General features: G+C 39.0%; 2 protein-coding genes across 8 annotated transcripts; one reads left to right on the top strand and one right to left on the bottom strand.

The window, feature by feature from the left end:
* Positions 1-59: 59 nt before the first annotated feature.
* LOC117777540 lies at positions 60-4,387 on the bottom strand. 2 transcript variants are annotated; one of them, XR_004616628.1, is made up of 6 exons: positions 4,266-4,386; positions 3,376-3,516; positions 2,491-2,716; positions 1,737-1,884; positions 953-1,075; positions 60-847 (listed from the first exon to the last, which is right to left on the bottom strand). XR_004616628.1 is itself a non-coding variant. In XM_034612400.1 (6 exons), the coding sequence occupies exons 2-6, from the start codon at positions 3,473-3,475 to the stop codon at positions 780-782; spliced, it is 660 nt and encodes a 219-aa protein (XP_034468291.1). In that variant the 5' UTR covers positions 3,476-3,516; positions 4,266-4,387; the 3' UTR covers positions 60-779. The 2 variants fall into 2 exon arrangements, 1 of the variants encoding a protein (XP_034468291.1); XM_034612400.1 differs by having other exon boundaries at positions 2,496-2,716; positions 4,266-4,387.
* Positions 4,388-4,988: 601 nt separating this feature from the next.
* On the top strand, positions 4,989-8,999 carry LOC117777538 (B-cell receptor CD22-like). Of its 6 annotated transcripts, XM_034612393.1 has the most exons (8): positions 4,989-5,119; positions 5,834-6,178; positions 6,277-6,501; positions 7,477-7,758; positions 8,063-8,144; positions 8,404-8,437; positions 8,521-8,598; positions 8,634-8,999. In XM_034612393.1, exons 1-7 carry the CDS (start codon positions 5,074-5,076, stop codon positions 8,548-8,550), a joined length of 1,044 nt encoding a protein of 347 aa, XP_034468284.1. In that variant the 5' UTR covers positions 4,989-5,073; the 3' UTR covers positions 8,551-8,598; positions 8,634-8,999. The 6 variants fall into 6 exon arrangements, with proteins under 6 accessions (XP_034468284.1, XP_034468283.1, XP_034468282.1 ...); XM_034612392.1 differs by having other exon boundaries at positions 8,404-8,598; XM_034612391.1 differs by having other exon boundaries at positions 7,477-7,749; positions 8,404-8,999.
* The last annotated feature ends 883 nt before the right edge of the window (positions 9,000-9,882 follow it).

Here is a 9,882-nt window from a genome sequence, read left to right as displayed (position 1 = left end):
AAGGGCAACAGTAGTCTGAGTGTTGTGTGATCTGTGATATTTATTGAAAATCATTTTAAAAAATGAATATTTTTCTGTACAGGGCTCGTTGACTGGTGAGTTATATCTGAAGCGAGGGCTTCCATCAAGTGGACAGATTGTGAAAGTGCAGCAGACTAACCGGTTATTTAAAGCTCAGCTAGGAGCCCTTGTCTGTGAACTCCTAGCCTCCATTAGTGTGTTTGTGTGGAGCCGTCAGTCATGTGAAATGACACAAAGAGCAGCTGCTCTTCTCATTTAACTGCTGACGATCCTTTTTTGTGATTGCTTCCTCAGCACTTTCACAACCTCTCTGCTTCCTCACTGTTTTAATAACATGTGGGTGAAAACTATTCATTCATTTTAATAATTTAAACATTGTGTTCTTCAAGACCCAGCTTTTAAAAAACTTCATAGTCGTACTACTGATATACGCACATTACAAAACACGACACAAAGTTTATGTAGGACTGTAAGGAAGTCAATGCTGAATTATGACCCAGCCAATGTGGGGAATTATGTGTTAATCATTTTGGTGTATTGTTTGAAGAGCTCATTGTGAACAGGTTCAGTTATTGAGGACACAACAAGGAGCAGAAGATATCAGGAGTAACAATGGATCTGGCCTCAAACATTTCAGACGACAGCATCTCCAGATCTGGGTTCACTTCAGCTTTCGAGAACAGAACAGATAATTGTTTCGAAAGAAAAGTGAAGGGAGCTTATCACTGGGGATGTTTACAAGCCACATCATCTCCTCCTCAGCTTTCTATCTTCTTCGAGTCCTTTGTCACAATCGTGGTCAGATCGTCTTCTGTTTCTTTTCCCCCTGGAAGCACAAAGACATCAAAAATCACTTCAGTCAATGTCTAGCTAATGCATTTGCTGCGGTACAGTTTTCATGTCGGTGAATTGAAGCACTATATATACTTACTGAAACACTTCCGGAAGCTATCTGATCTCCACAGCATCAGGTAAAATAAACCACACACCAGCAGCATGCCAAAAAAGCCCCCGATGATGCAGCCGATGAGAATGGCGTAGTTTGTGCCATCATCTAGGAGAGAAGGCAGAAGGACTCAGTGAGGGAAGGACAAAGGCAAAGGAGATAGGGAAGATACTTAGCAAGAAAAAGAATGAAGAAGAGTTATTTTCTCAGAGAGGGGGGGACCTAAACATTAACAAAAATAAAAGTCTTGGTGCTGGTAAAAAAAAATAGAAAAAAGAAAGACCACTTTTTAAAAATATTTTGCAATTGCAATATTTTGTAACAGAATTTGCTTAGTGACAGTGTGATTGAAAGCATTACATATTTATGACATGTAGACTAAATTCTAGGGCTGCAAGTTATTCAGATTTTTTATTTGTACCATAAACTGTATAATAAAAAGGATGCTGTGTCTCCACTTTCCCGTAGCATCAAATAACCAAAACCAAACTTTCTGGACAAATGAAGACATCAGTGTGAGAAGATCTTTGAGATTTGTTTCATGTGTACTGTACACAGTCTATGATTTGTACTGTATGGACATGCTGAGGGAATTACAAATCAGATTTGATTTAATTGATGCCCCAATCATTGTTTTATGGCCTTGAATGAAATGAACCAAGGGCAATGCTTTGGTTTCAAGACATTGCCTTTTGTGCATCTAGTTTTTTATTACTAATACTTATATTATCAAAATTATTTAACGTGAATGAGACAGAAGACTTTTCACCGTAAACATGAAGGACAGCGGCCAGTGAGTCAGGATCTGCTGACTGCTTACACACGACCCGTGTGCCGTTGTCAGAGAAAGAGGTTCCCCTGAGGGCCCACACAGCCAGTGATTCTCCATTTTTCACATCACAGCTTCCATAGAGGGCCTGCAGGGGGGGTGGTGGGTGGGGTGGGGTGGGTGGGGGGGGGGGGGGGGGGGGGGGGGGGGGGGGTGGGGGGGGGGGGGGTGGGGGGGAGAGAGAGAGAGAGAGAGAGAGAGAGAGAGAGAGAGAGAGAGAGAGAATACTTATATTAAACACTGAACATATTGACATATATATATAATTACAAAAACTTTTTTCTTTTTTTCTTCTTCATCAGTTGAAGTAATGTCCCTGTCCATCTTCTTATTAAATATGCTTCAAAGAGCTGTTGCTTCAGCTGTTATACAATGTGTTTGAGGGTACCCTGATGTGTCACAAGAGAAGATTTGACTCCTGAGTGCAGACTCACCTTGGTGGGAAATCTTACAAATATAAAAAAATTTACAGTGAGTTTTTACAGTGAGTTAAAAACTCCCAACTCATTAAAATATGATGGTGTTATTGAGGGACAGTGGCGGATCAAGGATTTTAGTAAATTTCGGGCTGTAAAGGGGCCACATTTAGATTACTGCTGGGGCCAGTGCCCCCCTGGCCCTGGATGCGCCCCTGTTGCTAAAGAGAACATGAAGTGAGATGTGTGGAGTAAACAACGGGGCACACAGTGACAACCTCACCTGGGGGATATCTTCCAAATGGCCATTAGGGCAGATGAGGGTGTAGTTGCCGTGACTACTATATAAGGTGAACGAGAGACTGGGAGACGCTTCGGTCACGCCACAGCTAAACACTACAGGTTCTCCCACCGCCACTGTGACATCGGCTGGGCGTGTGCTGTAACTGAGAGCTGCTGGGCTGGGTGCTGAAGTGCTACTGGTGGTAGTTGTGGTGTTTTGAGCTGAAAGAGTGATAACATGCAAGTGATGCATGTGTAAGAGAGAGGGATGAAGAGAAAAAATTAGAAACATGTCAATTATTGACTAAAATCAATATTCAAACAATAAAAGTATATTTATTATCTGGTGTAAAATCTGGTGTAAAATTACCTCTGCCAAGGAGATAATGTTTGAACCCCTGTTTTTTGGTTTGTTTGTTTGTTGGTTTGATTGTAAGTATGATTACACAAAAACGACGAAATCTTGCACGACACACTGTGCACAGCTTTCCTCCGATTGTGGTTGATGTGAATCCTGCCACCTGACACATTTAATATGTGACTGTGAGCATAATCCCCCCACCGCCCTCATGAACATTTGGCTATTCTTAACCATGTGCAGTTGGTTGATTTCCGAGAGAGAGCGGGAGGATTTCTGACAGAGGAATGAGGAAGTGTGTTAGAAAAAATCTTAAATAACTAAAATTCCCCTAAACAGACAGATTACAAAACGGACAGATTACAAAACGGATTCAAGTTTGGGTGAGAGGAAGCTTCTCTCTTGCTGTACCATTTAGTTTTCCAATGGGACAGGATTTTACACCTCAGTCTCACTCTGTGCACTGTTCATTGGTATGACTGGATACTTAACAAGATTAAATCTTCTACTTTGAAATCATTACCTGAGGAGGGCGTGGGAGTTTGGAGCAGAGCCATAAGCAGCAAGAAGATATGAGAAACTTTCCATGTTGTCATCATCTCTCCGTTCCTCCTCTTCTCCATTCTACTTGATACGCAGTCTCTCTTATTCCAAAATGATTAACCTGCAAAGGTTCACAGGACATCACTTACATACAACATATAATAGCAGGTGATTCCTTGTGTCCCAGAGGACAGACAAACAGTCAAATGCCTTCTTAGCTGTATTTTAGTGTAGCTGTTTTATATGACAAAGATTTTAAACGTGTTGTAAAATCAAGCTTTTATTTTACATCATTTAATAATAATAAAATAATGCTCCTCCCTTCAAGAAACCCCTGTCTCATTAATCTTCTCTGTAAAACTACTGATTCTATGCCCGGTTGTCTTTTTTGTACATTATACATTTCCAGCATGATAATCACTAAACTGACAAATGTCACACGGCCATTCAGAGTGAGAAACACAAGCCAGCACTCGTATTTTGTTTACTGTGCATCAATAATTTCTCATTTTCAACTTTGAAATCAGTATTGTAAATCTGACCAGCCATGACCATCCCTCTCAAGTCTGATAGGGTTTTTGTTAATGTAAGACATCAAGTAAAATGGAAAAAAAACAACCTCAAAATGTACAGAATGAGCATCAAAACTGATGCATCATTATCACTAACTGCCAAATGAAGTGAAACTTCCTCAGTAGTTTTGCAAGCAGCTTCCTTATTTGAAGATTTGTGAGCATTTATAAATACTTCCCTATTTTTGTAGAGTGTATCTTCTCACAAGTCTTCTATGAACTGCCAAGGCGAGTATCCAGACCTATCTATATATCCTTAGACTGTTAGTGTCTCCACGAAAAATTACCCTGTCCTCACCTCTCTCTGCATCCATCCTTCCAGTCAAAGCAGGTAGAAACAACAAGGCGCCTGAAAGAATGTGGACATCTTCCTGCTTTGCAAGCCAGATGTCGAACAATGAGAAACAGGTTGAGCAGGCTCAACGTGAGCCATTAATAGCTGGTCCTCATAGCAATACAGGCACACACACAAAACACACATACACACATACACACAGAGGTTTGTGCAGCTATCCTTATGAGGACTTCACGTTGGCCTCCATTTGTTTTGAAAGGCCTCACCAAAACCTGATCCTAACCTTAACCAAGACCTAACCCCTACCTCAACCTAATCCCAACTCACATCGGACCCCTCACATTAACAAGGAGCTAAGAAATTAGGAGGAACTCATTAGGACCGGGTTCAGGACTACTCCATGACGTATACTGGTCCTGACAAGTCACAAGTATACACATACACACTCCTTTTGTCTCCATTACTTTCCTAGCTCTCTGTATCAAATGATAGAAAGAAAGAAGATATTTTTTCATTGACATGTCTATGAGTACATCCATGCTAGCAGGTCTGTGAGATCGTACTCTGACACAGGGGAGCCTTGAGCTAAATGCAGCAATCCTTCTGAAGTACAATTCAAGTTCTACTTTGGTCTCTTCAACTCTTCCCGTAAAAATTTTTTGATGACTCATCTCACACTGCATGTATTAACAGCAACACGTCGTGCCTCAGGGCCTCTTTTCTTAACTTTGAAATTAGCAGAAGTCTGAGTCGTTCCGTCTCCTCGTCCCCCGCTTTCTGATTTATTTTGTTCACTGTCTGTCTCCCCGATATGGAGAGGATAACCACGGTGCTGGTGCTTCTGATCATGAGGGAAGGTAACAGATTATTTTTCAGTATTTATTTTAAGGAAAAGTACAGGACGGTATTTGTTTTCATTGTTTCTTATTCATTTATGTCATTGTACTGTTATAAAAAAATGTTTTTACTTAACAGGGTAGCAAAGGACGATCTGTTAAAACCGTATAATGTATGTAAAGAGGGAAGACATGGCAGCCCAACAAAAGTGAAGCCAAAGCATCTCTCATGGCAGCAGTGTAGGTCATAAACCCTGCTTGCTCCATGTTAGTGAAAGGGACAGGGACCAAACTAAAAAATCTAATTACATGTCAAATACATTTTTTCAAAGATGATCACATTGATGTTTGCTCAAGTGTTAGGGGAGGATACCTCACAACCACAGCTCTATCCCCACATGACTATTTTCACACAATGATGACAGTATCTGGGATGTTTTGTCTTCATTTCTGGAAAGTGGGAGGAAGTGGAGACGTTGAGATGCACCGCCTGACAAATACAAAATGAATCATAATAATGATGTTGAAGTAAAATGATAACAGATTTGAACCACTTCCTTAAATGACAACCATTGTACAAAAACCACAACCTAAAATTAAAAAAATAATTTTTGCAGAGCATTTTGTTCCAATTTGCTCAAATTATTGTCTTTTCTTCTTCTTTTAAAATCTGCATGTAAATCATCAATACCAAATACTAAACATTTCATAGCATGTCTCATGTGCTCTGTGCAGGAACTGGGACTTCTTCCGGGGAAGTGACTTTTGAAAACCCAGATCCTTGTGCGTTGAAGGGATCGTCGGTGGAGTTCAAGTGCTCATACAGATACAATGAGGGGGAAACTGTTCGAAAGACTCTATGGTACAAAGGAGACTTTTTGGGGGACATCTGGACACGTATCAAGCTGTCAGATCTTCCTTCATATGAAAATCGCATTGAATATCTTGGTGACCAGAAGCACAACTGCAGCATTGCAATCCATGATGTGCAGGAAAATGACACTGGACATTACTACTTCAGGTTTGATACGGAGAAGTTTGGATACCGTAGCAAGAAATCAGTGCAACTGTCTGTCACAGGTAAAATAATTTCAAATTAAATGTTATACTTCAAGTACAACATCTTACAGCTTTTCTACATATCATCTTCTCTGTTTATTCAACTGATTGATGTATAGAGCTGAGTGCCAGCATGTACCCAGACAGAGTGAGAGCGGGAGAAGACGTCAAGCTTGAATGTAAAACATCCTGCCAGCAACTTCCCAGCATAATCTGGTTCAAAGATGGACGCCCCGTAGCCAAACCAGTGTTTCAGGCTCAGGCAGAGGACTCAGGAAATTATTCCTGTGCTATTGAAGGACAAGAATCAGATAAATCGGACCCTGTGATTCTAATTGTCCAGTGTAAGTAATGCATGATGACATTGTTAGTTGAGTGTTACTTAAACACGTTTGTGGTGATATTCAGAGTTCGACTCCTGGTTTCTTGTTCACATTTAAAGACTACAAATTATTAAGTAAGAAAATCATAATTTTAGCACAGGTGATGCTCAGTTCAAAACTCTACATTTTTTTCCCATACAAACAAATCCACTCGGTCTGTTGGGAAACACTACAGACCAGGAGTTTCAGGATTATCTTTAGTCTCTGTTTCACCCAATTATGTCCAACAAATAGTTTAATGAACAGCATAAGAATTGAAAGGTTATATTATCTGCCGACCAGCACCTGTAAAGCTCACTAATCAACATGTTGTATCTCCTGTGTGTGTGTTTTGTTTTCTCCAGTCATAGGAAGGGAAGCTGTTTGGTACCATGCAGACATGCTGGTTACAGTTTCGTTCTTACAGTCTCCTTAATTATCACTGACATAGCAGAACAGTTTAACACCCAACTTTCTATCTAACCACCAAGCAGGTATACGAACAAAAACAACGGGGAATGTAAATAAGTAACACAAAACCATATATTACATATGATACGCAATCTAACCTATAAATCTCTCTCTCTCTAAGTATATACTGTATATACACTCATATTTAATAATCAAGTAACTTATTATATACACTAATAAACTTAATTCTAAGATACTATCACACAAATTAATATGCAATAACGAATATAAGAATATAATAATAACTATAAAATAGTAATTTAAGTAATGTCTGCTGTTACTATGGTTACAGTATCAATCTTATCATCCAAATCTCAGCACAAATTGGGCCTATTGCAAAATGTCCAATTAGGTCTTAAAACTTTTAATGGATATCATTCCACAGCCTGACTTGCTTTGGTCAGGGTCATCCAGGAATATTTTCTTGAATGACTGAATGTAGACAACAGCACGGTGGTTGTGTGTTGATCTTTGTTTATCTTACAGATGCTCCATTGAATGTGTCAATTGAGATGGGCCGTCCTGGTCTCATGGTAGAGGGCAGCAATGTGAGTCTGACCTGCACAGCTAACCCTGCAGCAGATAGCTACACCTGGTACAAAGATTTTTCCGGCTCCATGCTCCAGGTGGGCTCAGGACAGGTGCTGTCTCTCCCCTCTGTGAACGTTTCCCACTCTGGACTCTACCTTTGCCGGGTCAGGAACAGCATGGGGGAAGGCAACTCAATGGGTGTGCTGCTGACGGTGTATGGAACAGACACAACAGACAGTGAGTATGCAGGGAGGCTAAAGCTCATGGATTATTGATCCGCAGTCATGAGCTGCATGATACATCGTCCACTGAGGAACAATAGCTTTAATGTTGCAGACTAACCTGATTGGGAGGATAATTGTAGGATGAGGGAGACAATGTTAAAACTTAAATATCAAACAAATCTGGATGACGACCGGCGTGTTAAAATTGCCTGAATTTTGAAAATACAATAAAACTGAAATTTAAGCAAACAACAACTACATTTTTCGTATTTGCTGAACATACTGTTCCTCACTCAATTTTTTTCTACCCCCAACAGTTAACCATTTAATCCTCCGTGTTGGTTTTGGAGTCAAAGTTGTCATTGTGCTGTTGCTTACAATGATTATTATCTGGGCTTGGTAAGTAAAACACACATCACCCTTTTTAGTTTTTATTTCCACATATAAAAGAATAAAAAGATGCAATACATAATTTCTGAGGGAACGTGAAGGAGAATTGCCTAAAAACCCTCCAGGGGCTTGAAAAGTGTCATTCTTCAAGCAGAAAAAGACAGGAAATAGGAAACAACATTGAATATGCAGATTATGTATCTCACCTTTCATTTTTGTGAATTTCGTTTCAAATAGTTCAAATGTTTTTCTTCTTTCATTGTTCAAGTAAGAAGATGCGTGTATCTCCCGTGGATAAAATGGTAAGGAGGAGCCTGCTGTGTTTAAATGGATCAACTACAGTTTGTCATAAAAGGTATAATGTTTTTCTGATTTTCTGTTTCAGGAGCACAGCCATGCATTTCTGGTTAAATAAACTACAGAAGCTGAACAGAACAGATAAAGGCATTGTCCTCCTCCCTGATTTGTACTTACCCACCTTTGTGTTAATTGTCGTGGTAACAATTTTATTCTTTATTTGATGTATTCATTATGATAGTGTTTCATGCCAGTATGTTTTATTAATTCCATTGTTTATGGTCTGAATGAGGTTATGATGTGGGTTCAATACTGGTACAGCACCGTGTATCCACAAACAAACCAGGATATGCTGCCCCCTTGAGTCTAAAATACACACCTACAATATGTTCTGGTAAACTGATAAACGCCTCCATAGGCTATCTCCAGTCCTAACAACTTATTATGTCCACCAAGGGAGTTATGTTTTCACCCCTGTCTGTTTGTTTGTGGGTTGTTATTTTGTTTGTTTGTAAGCAAGATCACCACAAAACATGGTGGAAGGATGTGGAACGGGTCAGGGAAGAAGCCATTACATTTTGGATCAGAGGGAAGATCCAGGATTCTTTTTTTCATTCCCTTCAACATTGCGAGATGGGCTTTTCTTTTCTTTTTTTTTTACATTTTTGAACATTTTTACAGTTTTTTAACAGGTTTATAGGGAACTGTTTTATGAGTGTGTGGAATTTTGCACATCTTGAATTTAAGAATACTGTTGCCTTGGTGGAGGTATGCACTGTAATGAGTGCCACTCTAGTTAGTATTATTTACATGATATTGGAAGGTTGGGGTTGAGGCTGGCTCAGGTAAAATGTTTACGTTGTTAACTGACCAATATAAATAAATGAATAAACATAGAAGATTTTTTGTTATTTAAGTCATCAATGATTGCTATATTCAATTATTGTAATTTATTTTCCCAACTCAAAAACATAAACACAACAAACACAGCAATTCTGGCTACTGTAATATAGTTTTAATATCTAATGATGCTCCTGTTTGGCACATTGTCATGACTTTTCATCATCATACCATGATTTATTTTTTTATTTACAGAATATATTCTTTTAAAATGTTGTACTATGCAATAAACTATTTGGTTTTCCGTTCTTTAATTGGTTAAGTGACAATAATATGTAAAACATTTTTCGTTAAAGTTGGTATCACTCTTCACACTAATGCTATGGATTATGAGTTTTAAAATTAGAAGCTAAGTTATGTATTATTAGGTATAATTATTTATGTATGTAGAATTAGTGAAACTGCAGCGAAATGTGCAGCACTGATGAACTATTCTCGTAAAACAAACCGTGTAAAGTAAATGAAACTAAAAAAAGGCCCATGAAACTGATGTAAAACTGTCTCTTTAAATATTGGTGAACTTGAACTTCCTTGTTTACTGGCTGAGCTT

The sequence above is a fragment of the Hippoglossus hippoglossus genome, chromosome 16 (assembly GCF_009819705.1).
Source record: "Hippoglossus hippoglossus isolate fHipHip1 chromosome 16, fHipHip1.pri, whole genome shotgun sequence".
NCBI lineage: Eukaryota > Metazoa > Chordata > Actinopteri > Pleuronectiformes > Pleuronectidae > Hippoglossus > Hippoglossus hippoglossus.
Note: the sequence above shows the minus strand (reverse complement) of the source record. Positions and strands in the feature narration are given on the sequence as shown.

Excerpts from the sequence above, each read along its gene's own strand:
- LOC117777538 (XM_034612390.1), top strand. The coding sequence starts at position 5,074 with ATGGAGAGGATAACCACGGTGCTGGTGCTTCTGATCATGAGGGAAG. Across the intron at positions 6,179-6,276 it reads AGTGCAACTGTCTGTCACAG|AGCTGAGTGCCAGCATGTAC; the intron begins GTAAAATAATTT and ends ATTGATGTATAG. Across the intron at positions 7,759-8,062 it reads TGGAACAGACACAACAGACA|TTAACCATTTAATCCTCCGT; the intron begins GTGAGTATGCAG and ends TACCCCCAACAG.
- LOC117777540 (XM_034612400.1), bottom strand. The coding sequence starts at position 3,475 with ATGGAGAAGAGGAGGAACGGAGAGATGATGACAACATGGAAAGTTTCT. Across the intron at positions 1,076-1,736 it reads CGCTGTCCTTCATGTTTACG|ATGATGGCACAAACTACGCC; the intron begins GTGAAAAGTCTT and ends CTTCTCTCCTAG. Across the intron at positions 848-952 it reads TAGCTTCCGGAAGTGTTTCA|GGGGAAAAGAAACAGAAGAC; the intron begins GTAAGTATATAT and ends TTGTGCTTCCAG.